General features: G+C 46.7%; 1 protein-coding gene across 1 annotated transcript in view; it reads left to right on the top strand.

Annotated features, from left to right (window-relative positions):
- The window catches only part of LOC123346112 (butyrophilin subfamily 1 member A1-like), a 38,642-nt gene extending 22,668 nt beyond the window's left edge, over positions 1-15,974 (top strand). The window contains exons 4-11 of the mRNA XM_044983333.1: positions 1,328-1,609; positions 3,105-3,209; positions 4,497-4,517; positions 7,651-7,671; positions 9,090-9,101; positions 11,496-11,510; positions 13,463-13,495; positions 15,463-15,974. Coding sequence (XP_044839268.1) covers positions 1,328-1,609; positions 3,105-3,209; positions 4,497-4,517; positions 7,651-7,671; positions 9,090-9,101; positions 11,496-11,510; positions 13,463-13,495; positions 15,463-15,974 — 1,001 coding nt within the window. The remainder of the gene's footprint in view (positions 1-1,327; positions 1,610-3,104; positions 3,210-4,496; positions 4,518-7,650; positions 7,672-9,089; positions 9,102-11,495; positions 11,511-13,462; positions 13,496-15,462) is intronic.
- Positions 15,975-16,183: the final 209 nt, after the last annotated feature.

The raw sequence follows: 16,183 nt of genomic DNA, 5'->3' as shown, positions 1-16,183 counted from the left end.
CCCCAATTCAAAGTCTGTGCTCTTCCAGAGGTACATCCAGGTGCTGAGTGGTGGGGCAAGTGAGGCCAATTGGTGATGTCACTTCCCCCTTTTACAGTTTCTTTTATATGGCAGGAACCCCTTTGTTCCAAGCCAAGTTCCCAGCCCAGTTTGTAGTACAGGTATCAAAATGGAGTTCAGTATCTTGTGATCTAGTCACATATCCCTGCATGCTTGATGAGTCATGGCAGCCATTATCCATAGGCTGTCTGCAGTGTCCCCCGGTGAGGACAAGACTTTTCCATGGCCCATTGTTTTTGCTCATGGACCATTAGCATTGTCTAGCTTCTTCAGTGTTGTACCTGAAAGGCTAGTTGTGGGTGCTATCCAGAACAAGCACATTTGAAATACAGATGCATAGTCAATATTCATAACTCCAGATACAAAAATGATACATGCATACAAATAGGATAATCATTCAGCCAATCATAACTTTTCTATTGACACCTTACTTGACCCATCTTGTACAAGATGCAACATAATTATATCCTAATCATACCATAATCATATTACTATGGTGGATATGGAGTGCAGAGTGTCCTAGTGGGGAGGGGAAATTATGCATTTATCACTCTTAGACAAGACTGAGCATTTTTCCCCTGCTGCTTTAACACTTTCACCATGAACCAATAAGATTTTTTTGTTTAAATAACTAGATCAATCCAGTGCACTAATTATCAGATTTTCTAAAGTTCAGATCCTATTCAGTTATCTACATTGTCATATCTCCAAAGGTGTCAGCACTCAGTTGCTCTTGTTTTGAGATGACAATATCTCCCACTGACTCAGGGCTTGTCTATACTCACCGCGCGGGTCGACGCGGTGAGTTCAACTTCTCGGAGTTCGAACTATCGCGTCTAATCAAGACGTGATAGTTCGAACTCCCAACGCGCTCCGGTCAACTCCGGAACTCCACCACCGCGAACAGCGGTGGCAGAGTCGACCTTGGAGCCGCGGAGTTCGACCCCGCCGCGTCTGGACGGTTAAGTCAGTCGAACTAAGGTAGTTCGACTTCAGCTACACTATTCGCGTAGCTGAAGTCACGTACCTTAGTTCGACTCCCCCCTGTAGTGTAGACCAGGACTCAGTGAAACTATTTTAAATATTTGTTCAAATTTTTGTGTGTCCATGAGTATTGGGATTTCAGACATTGCAGTCAGTATTCATTTATCCCTTCTACTGACTACCCACATGAATAGGTGCTTTCTAGTGTGAGTAAGGGATCCACAAACTGTCCCTTCTGCTTTATTAACATATGAAATTGACACCTTTATGTATTTCCCCTTAGGTCTAGGCTCTGCTCCTCTCATCTCTGTTGAAGGTCACCAGGATGGAGGGATTCGGGTGATCTGTCAATCAGTTGGTTGGTACCCAGAGCCTGAAGTGCTGTGGAAAGATCTCAGTGGGCGAGATTTACCATCACTCTCTGAAACAACATCCCGAGGCGATAACAACTTGTTTGAAATAGAAACTGCGATTGTTGTGAAAAAACATTCAAACCAAAACTTGTCCTGTTGCATCAGGAACACCATTCTCAATCAAGAAAAGGAATCAGCAGTTTATATAGCAGGTCAGTTACCATCCAAATCCCACACTGAACTCACCACCACTAGAAACGAAACAAACCATAGGAAGAAAAGGATTGAAACATCTGTGTTGGATATTTCATAATCCATGCACAAACACAGAAGATAGTGACTTTATAGGGTTACATTTTAAGCAATTTGATTCCCTTAATTGTGAGTATTCAGACTATCAACATTTTGGATTTTATGTAAATTTAATTTTAAGTTCGACTTTCCTGATATTCTATTGCACACACACACACACACACACACACACACACACACACACACACACACACACACACACACACACACACACACACACACAACCTTCCAGCCTTTTTGAGAGGGAACTTTCACTCAATCCACTAATTCACCTTAATGAGTTTTTGAATGTGGTAAATTTGTACTCTGGCTTGATTGTGCTCTGTAGAGCCCTGTAAACCCACAGATATCTGCTTTATATCCACAGATAGCCTCGTTTTGGGGGATTGCAGATTGGATGTGGATACCAATTTTGTATCCACACAGGGCTCTAGTGATCTGTTCACTCCACCAACTTCATTACTTTTGTGAAATGTCACCTAAGTCATGTGATGTTGTTTTTACTGACATTCAATGGGACTTGCATTCCTTAATTTACTTTAGTCCAGATCCACAAAAGGACTCATTTTACCCCTTGTCTACACACAAAGAATATACTGATTAACTAGTTAATGGATGACACCTGCTTCTGTGAACACTTCTTGTATAAGTTTCAGAGTGCCCTAAATAGATTTAGCTTCAATCAATTCCTTATTAACTTCAGCTAAATGGAGATAGAGCACTATGAAGCTGATTCATGATTTAAGATTTTGTGCATCAGTTTATTTAAATTGGTGCAACCCTCCTACGTTGTCAACTCTTGAACCAGTTTAAGAATGATCACATAAGAGGGTTTCCCCAGGTTCACTAAATCAGAGCACAAGCCATGTGTGGAAAAGACATTAGGCACATTTGAAAATTCCATCCTGTTTAGATGACCGAATCACTGTGAACACAAGAAGAGCAAATGGAAATTAGTTAATTTGCTGCGACAAATTGTGATTGTTTTTTTTCCCCAATATTAGGGGGTAACTGTGGATTTTTCAAAAATATGCCAATTAATCTGGCAGTTTCTGAATATTACTGCTAAGGGCCAGATTCTTTTCTGGTATAACCCTATTAGAGTCAATGGCGTTTTATGAGCAGAGAATTTGCCTCTGATCTCTGTGGCCTTCTGAATAGCAATGAATCAAATCAGGGCTGTGTTTTCAAGGATAAATCACTGGTAAAGCTGTGTTGAATGGAGCCGTATTTAAAAACAGTTTCTGGTCTTTTGAGTAGTGTAGACATGGCCATTCTTTCACTCTTCGCTCACACAAATCCTGCTGGGCACTATTTATGTATTTGTATGAAAAAAAATCTGCTTTTAGTCACCACTTCCAAACTAAAGCAAGCCCTGGGTGTTTTGTTTTTCAGATTCCTTTTTTCCGAGGGTGAATCCCTGGATGGTGGCTCTGAGTGTTATCCTGGTGGTTTTGTTTGGTTTCATGGGCCTCACTGTTTATCTGTTTAAAATGAAAGGTAAATATCAGAGGGAGAAATATACTGTAATTAAAGGGGTTTTTTCTAAGAAATAAATAAGGGCAATTTAGGGGTTTAACACGAAAAGAACTTGTGATCTGCTGATCTGGTCCTAAATAAAGAAGAAGAATAGATGTGCATTTATTGATAGAGGGTGGGGGCAGAGGTGCAGAGGAGAGAATAGAAGGGAGAAGAGTGTCAGACAATAGAACTGAATTGGATCATAGAAGATACATCTCTGTTCTGCTTGGTCCTCCACCTCCCTCTCTTCCCAGTTCTCAGCAGCTATTGCTTTCTGTCTCTGGTCCCACTTGAGAGAAGGTTCTGCAAAGCCTAGCCTCTCCTATTTCACCTCCTCTCTCTCTCTCTCTCTTTTTTTTTTTTTTTTGCTAATAAAGTGTAATGTACCTCGACATTACAGCGATAGGTCGTATAGACATGCCCCTGCTGTAAATCAATAAGTAAACACATTTGTTCCTCAGTTAGAAAAAAAAACATACCCATGATCACATAACTCAGACACAGCTGTCCGTGCCCTGCTGAACCTCATCCATAAATACCAGCCCAATTTCCCAATAAATCGGACTTTTCCCTCCATGCTCCTAATGAATTTTGTACCAATAGGATGTAGCCTTTTAACTCTGCTTCATGAAGCAAGGCAATGAGAATAATTTATATTTATTTCTGTTCTTTTCAGGGAAACTTACTGAAGACGTTGGTAAGTTTCAATTTCCCTTTTCCACAAATACAATTTTTGACCATGGCTACGCTATTGTCTGTGGGCTTCTTGGAGAGACAGACGGGGGAGAGTCTCAGACAACAGAACTGAACCAGAGAATCGGATCAGAGCAGATACGTCTGTGTTCTGCTTGGTCTGTGTTCCCTTTCTTCCTAGTTCTCAGGCAGTTACCACTGTCTGTCTCTGGTTCCACTTGAGAGAAGGTTCTCAAATTTGTACTCAGTCTCTTTTTTGCTAACAAAATGTATTGCACCTCAGAGTTACAGTGATAGGCCCAACAGAAATGCCCCAGTGATAAATCAGTAAATAAACACATTTCTTCTTCAGTTAGGAAAAAAAATCATATCAGCTGTCACATAACTCTGACACAGCTGTCCATGTTCCTGGTTCACTTCATCTATAAAAAATATCTGCCCAATTTCCAAATAAATTGGGCTTGTCCCTCCATGCTCCTAATGAATTTTGTACCTATAGAATGTTGTCTTTTAACTCTGTTTCATGAAGCAGGGAGAGGAAAATAATTTATATTTTATTTCTGTATTTTTAAGGGAAACTTACTGAAGAAGTTGGTAAGTTTCAATTTCCCTTTTCCCACAATTACAATTGTTGACCAGTCACACAACTGTGTATCGATTTGTTGTTTTCTCTGATCTATTTTTACTTCTCTGTGTTTGTCGGGCTGGGGAGGGTTGTGGTGTGTGTAATAGGTTGGACCATTTTAGGGCCTGTTTGGATGTTTCCAGAGACCCATTCCCCTTAAAAGTCTTTCCAAATAGGGGGTTGGGTCGACACAGCTACATGTCTGAGGGGTGTAAGTTTTCAGCGCAGATGAGCCCTCAGCCTCAGAGTCTTTCAAAAGACTCTATAGAGGTCTGGCTGGTTCAGGAAGGGGTGATGAAGTGGGAATTTTCTGCACTATTTTTATGTGTAACCCTTCTGCCAGGCCGAAACAATAGCAGCAAGGGCCGGGTTCAATACATATGGGTCCCTTCCCTACAATGTAATGCAAAACCAGCTCGAGCCCCCACCCAGTGACCTGGGAAAATCTTACATACACCCCTGGGCGCCTCAAGGAGGCAATACTTCCCCTCTCGCAAGCACAGAGTCTTGGTGTAGCAGAAAAGGTTTAATTACATGAGGTAAACAACAAGAATTAAATTGGGAAAATACCTCAGCTAGAGTTCATAGATCAAACCATGAGCAAAGACCCACCCAAGGAAATTGGGCCGTGTCCTTCTCTCTGGTCTCTTGAGTCCAGCAACCCCCCAAATCACCCACAGTCCCAAAAGTCTCACAATCCAAAAGTCTCTGTCCCGGGTCAGGCAGCCCCAGAGTTCGAGAGTCTACCTGCAGAGGTCCCCCTCCCCAGCCTCGCTAGAAAGGGGCACCTTACGTGGTTTGGGGCCAACTGCCCTGCCTCTTCGTGGGGTTCTGCTTCCACTAGTCATCCCCGCAACTGCTCAGCTCCACTCGCTCCATGGGCTGCTCCACCCGTCCCACAGCTGCTCCGCTCTACCAGCTGCTCTGGTCCACCAGCTGTCCTGTGATCCACTCCAGCCGTCCTCGGAAACTGCTCGCTCCACTCTGCCAGCTGCTCTGCTCCACAGTATAGCTTCAGGCTCCCCCATTGGTTAGCACAGTTGTCAGTGCTCTTAGCTCAGCGATTCCAGTGATTTCAGCTCTTAGTGATTTCAGCTCTTAGTGATTTCAACTCACAGTAGGGGAGCCCAGTGCCAGTGCACTACTGGTCCAAAGTGAATTCAGCTCAGTAACCTGTATCTAGATTCTTAAGGGAATCAAAAATTAACTCTGACATTCCACAGTGGAGAGAGGCATAGGTAAAACTGGGGCCTCTGGCTCACACAAGGAGCCTGCACCACCAAGTACAGATACCTGTCCCCAGCCTCTCTCAATTCACTGGGTTTTGGAAACCATGTCCCTTGTCTAGCAAGTGCTATTTAGTTGATAATGAAACCCTTTATCATAAGACAGTTTTGTAGTTCCTCATTCACTTAATCAGGGTGACAACATTTTATTTCTCCTGCCCCAACAACAAAGAAATTGGGGCTCACACAGCTGTGAAAATAACCATCCCAGACTGCTGTGTGTTATGCTAAGTGGGGTGGGTGTGCTAATGCAAATACCTGACATTCTTTCCACACTCCCCACAATTTACCATCAGATGTCAGGGTAGAGCTCATCCTGACTCTGCTTACATCTGAAACCTGTGTGTACCTCAGCTTCTGCTATATGCGGCATTGTTACCCAGAGCGAGGAAAAGGACTGTTTACTGTCTGGGCAGGCTAGGCCACAGAAGTATGGGTGTTGCTTAGGTGTCTGGGCCTTAGTTCCCATATCAATGGAGACAGAGGTGAAAGTGGGTGGATGTGGGCCAGTGCGGCGTTCTGGTAAGAGCTGGCTGTTGGACCGGATCACACACAGCTGACTTTTTCCCCCCTGTCAGCTGATGGAGGGGGGAGCAAAGGGGCAGCTGCCCTGGGCTCCAGCTTTGGGGACCCCCGTGGAGCTCAGGGCACCCAGGGGATTAGCATGCGAGGGGACCTGGCGCCTGTTGGCACCTGCTTCTTTGTGGAAGGGACAGGGCAGCCCACTAGGGCTTGGAATTTTTCCAACAAAGGTCGAAGCTTCCCCTCCCCGGCCCCACGGAATAGCCTAGGTAAGTTGTCTTCCTCCGAATGGCTCTGTTGCAAGACTCAGCTCCCCTGAGTTCCAGCAGCCTCCCTCCTGGTTGCTGCCCCCTCCTGTGACAGCCTCTCCCTTTGAAGATCATTTCTTCCAAGTGGAGCAGGCCCTGTAGGAATGAGGTCACTTGAGCCCAGAGGAGTTTTTGTCTCTTCCTGAATGGGAAGGGGCTGTGCCCCAGGACAGGATGTATTACCCCAAAGTTTATAAGAGAAGGAAAACTCCTAACAATTTTGATATCTATTTCTGTTTATGTTTTAGTGAAACGAGATCTAGAAATTGACAAGTGTCATTTTCTTCCCTCAGAAGAATTTTTTTGTACACAATTGGATTCCCCTGTAGGAGTGTAATAGAGTCATTGGTGAGTTAGGTGGCCTAGTGGTTAACACACTTAGTGCCTCCTCCCAATGGGCAAGTCTTTCAGTTCTGGCCCTCTTTTAATCAGAGGGGCAGGGAGGTGGGTTTGTTTAATCTGGAGAAGAGAGGACTGAGGGGGGACATGATACCAGTTTTCAAGTATATGAAAAATTGTTACAAGAAGGTGGGAGGTAAATTGTTCTCATTAACCTCTGAGGATAGTACAAGAACAAGGGGCTTAAATTGCAGTGAGGGAGGTTTAGGCTGGACATTAGGAAAAACTTCCTAACAGGCAGAGTAGGGAATAAATGGAATAAAGGAGGATGTAGAATCTCCTTCATTGGAGCTTTTTAAGAGCAGGTTAGACAAACATCTGTCAGGGTAGTCTAGAATAGATAATACTTAGTCCTGCCACACGTGCGGAGGATTGGACTTTCAGTCTAATGATTTTATGAGTCTAATAGAATCACAGAGTTTAAGACCAGAAGAGACGACCAGATCATCTCGTCTGACCTCCTTAAGAGGAAAATGAATAGAAATAGTTTCTGACCCTTAATTATCATATTGATGATAATGAGAAATAAAACAAAAGAAAAAGGAAACTCCTAACATACAATATGTGTCTTTCTGTTTAATTGTTAGGCAAACGAGATATAGAAGTTGGTAAGTGTCATTATCCTTCTTCTGACATGTGGGAGTTTGTTTAATTGTTGTGGAATTGTTCACTTTTCAATTTAACTTTTACACTTCTGTTGCAACTTTTAGCCTGATTTTGTTTGTTTGCATGTTTGTTTTTTTAATTATTGTTTCTTTTTGGTTGGGGGAGGTTACAGTAACATGATAAAATGTGGGCAACCACTAAATTGGATAGATTACAGTCCAAAATTTAATTTGAAAAATTGATAAGCAATAGAGTCACAGAGCTTAAGACCAGAAGGACCCACTGATCCTCTTGTCTGATGTCTGGAAGAGGCGGTTGATTTCTCTCACCCTTTACTGTCATATTGATGATAAAGAGAAATAAAACATAAGAAAATGTAAATGCCTAACAAAATATATATTTATTTCTCTTACATTTTTTAGAGAAATGAGATAAAGAAATAAGTTAGTGTCTTTGTCCTTCCTCTGATAAGAAATTTTTGTACCAATTTGGATCCTCATGTGGGAGTTTGTTTAATTGTGGGGCAGGCAGGGCTGGCTCCAGGCACCAGCCCACCAAGCATGTGCTTGGGGCGGCACCTTGGGAGGGGGCGGCGATCAGGGTTTGTTTTTTTTGTTTTTGGTTTGGCCGAGCGGCACTGGGGGCGGGACGGGGACTTGGGCGGTGCGACGCGACGCTCGGGGGGGCGGGGACTTGGGCGCTGCGATGCGACGCTCGGGGGGGGGAAGGGACTTGGGCGGTGGGATGTGACGCGGCGCTGGGGGGGGGGCAGGGACGTGGGCGGCCCGACGCGACGCTCGGGGGGGCGGGGACTTGGGCGGTGCAACCTGGCACTGGGGGGCGGGGACTTGGGCGGTGCGACGCAGTGTGGGGGGTCGGGGACTTGGGGGACACGATGTGGTGTTGAGGGGGCGGGGGCTTGGGCTATGCGACGCAACACGACGCTCAGGGAGGGGCAGGGCGGCGCTCTTTTTTTTTGCTGGGGGCGGCAAAAATGTTAGAGCCGGCCCTGGGTGTAGGTGTTTGTTTTCAAATGTAACTTTTAAAGTTGTTGCAATATGAAATCTTTTACATTTGTTTACTTCTCTTTTATTATTACTATAATTCTTGTTAGAGTTTATATGGCTCTGTTTTGTAATGTAACTTTATAAAACTCGGGGAAAGATTACAATGGATGTATTTCACAGCAAAAGCTAATGTGAAAAATTGATAGCAATAGAGTCATAGAGTCACAGAGTTTAAGACCGGAAGAGATGACTGGATCATCTAGTGTGACATCCTTAAGAGGAGGCTGAATAGAAAAAATACTCTCTGAGATGTAATTGTATTGATGATAAAGGGAAATGAAACATAAGACAAGGGAAACGCCTAACAAACAATATGTGTATTTCTGTTTAATTTTTAGGCAAAAGAGATACAGAAATTGGTAAGTGTCATTATCCTTCCTCTGAAAAGAAAATTTTAATTCCACATTGAATCCTCATGTAGGAGCTTGTTTAATTGTGGTGGATGTTTGCTTTTAAATTTAAGTTTTAAAATTGTTGCAATAGAGAACCTTTTTCATTTGTTTGCTTCATGCTTTTGATTATAGTTATTATCATTCTTTTCATGGTGTGTGGGGGTTTTTTAAATGAAACTTCATGAATTGGGGAGAAAGACTAAACTGGATGAATTTCACACTAAAAGCTAATTTGAAGAATTGATAAGCGATATAATAATAGAATCACAGAGTTTAGGACCGGAAAGAATGACTGGATCCTCTTGTCCAGTGTTCCAAAAACTGTGGGGTGTGCCCTGCTAGGAGTGCATGAAGGACTGTTTGGGGGACAGGGTCCATGGCAGGACCCTAGCCAGCCCCCATGGGGCATGGAGAGGTAGTGCCACCCAGCCCCTCTCTGCCCCAACTCCAGCTCCGATCCCACCCAAGCTTCGCTCGGTCCCCTGCTCTACCCCCAGCCCAGGTCTGGCGCCAGCTGCATCTCCATTCCCCCGCCTGCCCTGTCTCCAGCCCAACTCTGCCCTCAATCCCTCGCTACCCCCAGCCCAGCTCCACCTCTATTTCCAGCTCCTCCCTTATCCCCGGCTCTGCTTTCAGCCCAAGCTCCTGAACTCAGACATCTGTGGTGTAATGGAGGGGGGAGGGGGGCCTGAGACAATCTCCATTACTGGTAAGTGCGGGGCATGACAGGAAAAGTTTTGGCACCACTGGTCTAGTCTGATCTCCTTAAGAGGGGTTTGAATAGAAATAATCTCTCACTTTTAACTGTCATATTGACGATAAAGAGGAGTTTCCCTTTTCTTGTTTTATTTCTAACAAACAATATGGGTATTTCTGTTTAATTTTTAGGCAAACGAGATTTAGAAATTGGTAAGTGTCATTATCCTTCCTCTGACAAGGATTTTTTTTAAGTGGATCTTCATGTGGGAGTTTGTGTAAATGGTTTGGAGCTGTTTAATATTAAATTTAACTTTTACAATATTGTTGCAATATGAAACCCCTTGTTTGTTTACTTGCTTTTTATTATTATTCTTTCTTGTGGGCTTTAATGTAATTGTATAAAATGTGGGGAAGCGCTAAATTTGAAAAACTGATAAGCAATAGAGTCACAGAGTTCCAGACCAGAAGAGAGCCCTGGATCCTCTTGTCTGATGTCCTGAAAAGGAGGTTGATTTCTCTCAGCCTTCATTGTCACATTGATGGTAAACAGAAATAAAACATAAGGAAAGGGAAACACATAACAAAAATATCTCTTTATTTCTCTTTAATTTTTATACAAACGAGATAAAGAAATAAGTAAGTGTCATTCTCCTTCCTATGACAAGAAACGTTTTGTACCAGTTTGGATTCTAATGTGGGAGTTTGTGTAGCAGTGGTGGAGGTGCTTGATTTTAAATTTAACTTAAAATTGCTGCAGTAGGAAACCTTTTTTGTTTGCTTACTTTGTTATTATTATCAGTTTCTTGGTAACGTGTGTGTGTGGGTCAACTTTAATATGGCTTTATAAAATGTGGGGAAAGACTAAACTGGATGAATTTCACACCAAAAGTTAATTTGAAAAATTGCTAAGCCATGCAGTTATTGTATTATATGTAAGACCAGAAGGGATGACTGGATCCTCTAGTGCAGAGGTCTGCAGACTGTTGGGCAGGCCCCTAGGGGCACATGGAGGAATGTTCAAGCGGGCGCAGGGCCGGATTAACTCTTCTGGGGGCCCAGGACTATTAGCGTTTGTGGGGCCCCCATAGGCTCCAGGGTAGGGCCAAAAAATGTGGGATTCAGAGTGCAGGAGGGGGCTGTGGATTGGGGCAGTGAGTGGGTGTGGAAGAGGGTGAGGGCTCCGACTGGGGGTGAGGGCTTGGGGGTGCAGCTGGGGATTAGGCCTTTCGGATGCAGGAGGAGGCTCTAGGCTGGTGCCAAGGGGATTGGAGGGTGGGAGAGGGCTCAGGGCAGGAGGTTGGGGGTGTGGGGTCTTGGAGGGAGTTAGGGTGTGGGAGGGGGCTCAGGGCTGTGGTGCGGGGCAGGACAGGGGGCTGTGGTATGGGGCACTTACCTGGGACAGTTCCCTTTTGGTGGCACAGGCCCTGGGGCGGGGAGGCAGGTGTCTCCACACGCTGTCCTGTGCTCGCATGCAGGCACCGCCCCCCCACAGCTCCAGGGGGCCAGGAATCATTGGCTGTGATTCCTGGCCAATGCAAGCTGCGGGGGCAGCGCCTGCAAGTGAAGGAAGCTTCCCAGCACTCGCAGCTCCAGCCCAGTTGGGGGGGTGGCGCACGCAGAGCCACCTCCCCACCAATGCCAGACTGGGCTGGAATGCAGGGGCTTTAGTGGCTGCAGCCCAGGGCCCCGGGCTAAGGCGGCCCCGCAAAAAGATCTGCACCTTTGGCAGTCCGGAGATCATTTTGCGGGGCCTCCCTTTCCCTGGGGGCCTGGGCTGCAGCCCCTAAAGTCCCTTTCTTAATCCGGCCCTGAGCAGGTGAAAGGCAGGGTCCCTGCCAGCCCCCTTGGGGAGAGGGGAGGGAGCCCCACCCAGCCCCCGGCCCAGATCCAATCCCATCTGCAGCTGCGCTCTCTCCCCTACCCCCTGCCAAGCTCCAGCTCCTGCCACAGTTCCAGTCCTCCCCCTGCTCCAGCCGCAGGCCAGTTCCTACCAAAGTCCCTCTCCTCCCCCAGGCCAGCTCTGCCTGTAGCCCCAGCTCCTTCCCTATCCCCAGTTCTGCACCCAGCTCTGCCTTCAGCCCAAGCTCCTCTGCTGAGCCAACTGGGCAGTAATGGAAGGGAGAGCAGACAGATTCCGTTACTGCCAGGGGTGTGTGATCGGAAAAGCTTGGGCACCACTGGTCTTGTCTGAGTTCCTGAAGAAGAGATTGAATAGAAGTAACCTGTCCTAACTGTCATAGTGATCATAAAGACAAAATAAAACTTGAGAAAAGCAAAACACCTAACAAACATTTTGTGTCTGTTTAATTTTTAGGCAAACGAGATATAGAAATTGGTAAGTGTCATTATCCTTCCTCTGATAAGGATTTTTTTTTAAGTGGATCTTCATGTGGGAGTTTGTTTAAATGGTTTGGAGTTGTTTAATATTACATTTAACTTTTACAATTTTGTTGCAATACGAAGCCCCTTGTTTCTTTACTTGCTTTTTATTGTTTTTTTTTTTTTTTGTAATTGGATCTGCATGTGGCAGTTTGTTTAAATGTTGTGGAGTTCACTGTAAAATTTAACTTCTACAATTTGTTGTAATATGAAACCTCTCTTTTTGTTTACTTGCTTTTTATTCTTCTTCTTTTGTGGAAGGGTCAGTGTAATTGTGTAAAATGTGGGGAACCACTAAAGTGGAGAGATTTTGTACCAAAAGCTAATTTGAAAAACTGATAAGCAATAGAGTCACAGAGTTTAAGAGCAGAAGGTACCACTGGATCCTCTTGTCTGATGTCCTGAAGATGTTGATTTCTCTCAGCCTTTTCTGTTGTATTGATAAAGAGAAATAAAACATAAGAAAAGGGAAATGCCTAAAAAAATACTATTTATTTCTCTTTCATTTTCAGAGAAACGAGTTAACGAGATAAGTAAGTGTCATTGTCCTTCCTCTGAAAAGAAACTTTTTGTACCAGTTTGGAGTCTCATGTGGCTGTTTGTTTAATTGTGGTGGGGTTGTTTGCTTTGAAATTTAAATTTTAAAATTGTTCAATAGGAAATATTTTTAGTTAGTTTGTTTGCTTTTTTATCATCATCATCATCATCATCATCCTTTGGGGGTTTGTTTGTTAATGTAACTTTATAAACTGTGGGGAAAGACTAAACTGGATGAATTTCACACTAAAAGCTTATCTGAAAAATTGATAAGCAATACAGTAATTGAGTAGATATGGCCAAAAAAAATATGGCCCAGGAGGAATTGTGGGAAGGCACTGGAGGACTATCAGCACCTGAGATGAGTATCTTCCCTCCACACTGCAAAGTGGGCATGTAACCAACCTGAATTAAAGTGGTACCTGGGCTACAGCCTAAACCCAAAGTCTTGCCAGCTAACCTGGGTGCAAAGTACCACCAAACTTGAGTCACAGTTTTTGTGCTTGCGCAATAAACAGATTGAGGCAACAGCCAGATAAGATCCTGAGGTAACTCTGCAGTGAAGATCCACCCTGGGAGAGAGACACACATGCAGCCCAGTGGAGGTTGTGATAAACTTATAACTTTCTTTTTCCTTTAGTGTATTAGTTTGTACAATATTGAATCATGCAATACTTGTTCAGATCTGTTCTCCTCTCTAATTATGTGGCTGGTTTTAGGGTGGAGAAGATCCGTGGCACCTATAGAAGAAGGTAATTAAAGATCATATTTTATCAATGTCCAAATATTCGTTCCGATGAGGCATGTGCCTCTTTTTCTTTGTATATGGGAGTGGAGGTGATAGTTCAGGGCAGACCTCCCCAGCACCCTTCATTTCACGGTGCATCACAAGGTGAGGTGGGGTTTCTGTCTATGCAGGGCCGGCTCTAACATTTTTGCCACCCCAAGCCAAAAAAAAGAGCGCCGCCCTGCCCCCGCGAGTGCCGCCCAACCCCTCCCCCCCAACACCGCATCGCGTCCCCCAAATCCCCGCCCCCCCAACACCGCATTGTGTCGCGCCGCCCAAGTCCCCACCCCCCAGCGCCAGGTTGCACCGCCCAAGTCCCCGCCCCCCCAAGCGCCGCATCGCAGCGCCCAAGTCCCCGCCCCCCCAAGCGCCGCATCGCAGCGCCCAAGTCCCCACCCCCGTGCTGGTGCCTGGAGCCGGCCTTGTGTCTATGTCCTACCACACCATAATGAATCCATAGCATATTGCGTCTACTCTTTCTGCCTCTTCTCGGCTTGCATATGCACTGCACCCTGCAGAGATCTGTCATAGCAACTGCCACCCAATGTACAGAACCAGTAGGACATGCACCTCCACAGCCACTTCTCCAGGGGGAGTTTGTTTTATGTTCCTGTGCTGATGTCCAATCTCCAGTGTCCCTTTATTTCTTCCTTCATCTTTTCCCCTGTGAAGAAAGCCAGGAGCTCTGCAGTTACCCCACACTGACGGGGTGAGCAGGGACTGTGTCTGTGTGAGACCCTTGCTCCTGTCTCAAGCAGAGGAACAGAACCTTGATCACAGACCAGGGGCTCCCCTGGCTCCATTCTACAGATCTGGGAAGCTCCTGTGATCAGCGCTGTGAGCTTGTCTCTTTTCTCCTGTCTCCATCCACCATGACCCCAGCATGGTCTCATCTCTGGTAAACAGGACGTCAAGTCAGCCTCCCCATCCCTAGCATGACCCTCTCCCTCTTTCCACCAGCAACTTATTCTGTACCTCCTCCCTGGTGGCAGATTTGCCACTGGGACAATGGGGCCTGTGCCCAGGGGCTCCAGAAAAATGGGCGTCTCTGTGCCCCAACCCGCTCTGCCTGCCCACTGCTCCTGCCAGAGAGTGGGGTCAGGGCTTGGGGACTTGCCCCACTCCCCCATCCACCCAGCACTCCAGCCAGGGAATGGTGTCAGGGTGCGGGGTCTTGGCCTGCTCTGCAACTGGAGCACCAGGTGGGCAGAGCAGGGCACACCCCCATGCCCCAGCCCTAATTCCCCAGCAGGAGTGTGTGTGTGGGGGGGGGGGTGGTTTCTACAGGCAGAAGGTGGGGGAGGGGCCCTTACTTGCTATGGCCCACGTCCCCACAAAACCTTCATTTGTCCTGGCTCCCCCCACACTCATAGCTTCTACCATGAACCTGCTTCCCTTGTTTAGCCCCTCAGTCTTCCAGGATAATGTACTTTTGTGCTGAGCCTACTGCTCAGCAGTGACATTCTCGGCCGGTTCAATCCTGGTACCATTTGGCCTGTTGCTGTCCCAGCTGTGATATTTTAGAGCAGGCAGGGTGCAGTGGGGAGGCCCTATAGCAAAGTCCAGCACAGCAGGGGCAGCTGGGAGACAGAGAGATTTAAGGTGGGAGGGGAGCTCTGTCAATGTTCACTGAGTTTAACCATCAGCTGGGGCTCTCAGAGTCTCTAGTCCCCTCCCCGGGGAGATGTGGGGGAAGGAGGGGAGAGACTGAGTCTCAGGCCTTGCCCAGCTGTTCCTGTTGCTGACACATTTCTGCCAGGGGAGTGACTCTCCTCAGCACTGTGCTGAGATCTTAGAGCTGATGGGTAAATCCTGGAGGAAGGAGATTTCTTGAGTCACTCCCCAGCTGGGGCAGATTCTGTCACTGACGCCATCAAAACCACCCCCAGGGCTGAGCTCTGCCCCTAACGCTCTGATTCTCTCTCCTTCCAGCGAATGTGACTCTGGATCCAGACACGGCTCATCCCAACCTCGTTTTGTCTGAGGATGGGAAAAGTGTGAGATGTGTAGACACACAGCAGCGACTGCCCAACAACGCTGAGAGATTTGACACTGAGCTCTGTGTGCTGGGCTGTGAGGGATTCACCTCGGGGAGACATTGCTGGGAGGTGGAGGTGGAGGTTGGGCGATACTGGGCTGTGGGGGTGGCCAGAGAGGCTGTGGGGAGGAAGGGATGGATCAGCCATAGCCCTGAGGGGGTGATCTGGGCTGTGCAGTGGCAGGGTCAGTTCAGGGCTCTCACCTCCCCTTTGACCCCCCTGCCCCTGAGCCGGGTCCCCAGCAGGATCCGGGTTTGTCTGGACTGTGACCGGGGGCAGGTGACATTTATCGATGCTGGTGACGAGGCCCCGATCTTCACTTTCCCGCCGGGCTCCGTCCCTGGGGAGAGAATCCGACCCTGGCTCTTGGTGGGGTGGCAATCCCAGATCAGCCTGTGTCCCTGAAACATACAGCAGAGGGCGGAACTGCAAATCAGCCTCTCTAGCCTCATGGACCCCAGGCTCTATGACGTTGGAGGACTCCCATCTACCAGCTTCTGGCTCCTCATCTCTATGACCTGTGGAAGCCCCTCACCTCCCCTGCAGCCCCTGGGGGGCAGAGGTGGGGGCTGGGCAGGGGGTGGCACTAACAGCCGGGCTGGGGACAGGCAGAG

This window comes from Mauremys mutica, chromosome 12 (genome assembly GCF_020497125.1).
Source record: "Mauremys mutica isolate MM-2020 ecotype Southern chromosome 12, ASM2049712v1, whole genome shotgun sequence".
NCBI classification, from domain to species: domain Eukaryota; kingdom Metazoa; phylum Chordata; order Testudines; family Geoemydidae; genus Mauremys; species Mauremys mutica.
Note: the sequence above shows the minus strand (reverse complement) of the source record. Positions and strands in the feature narration are given on the sequence as shown.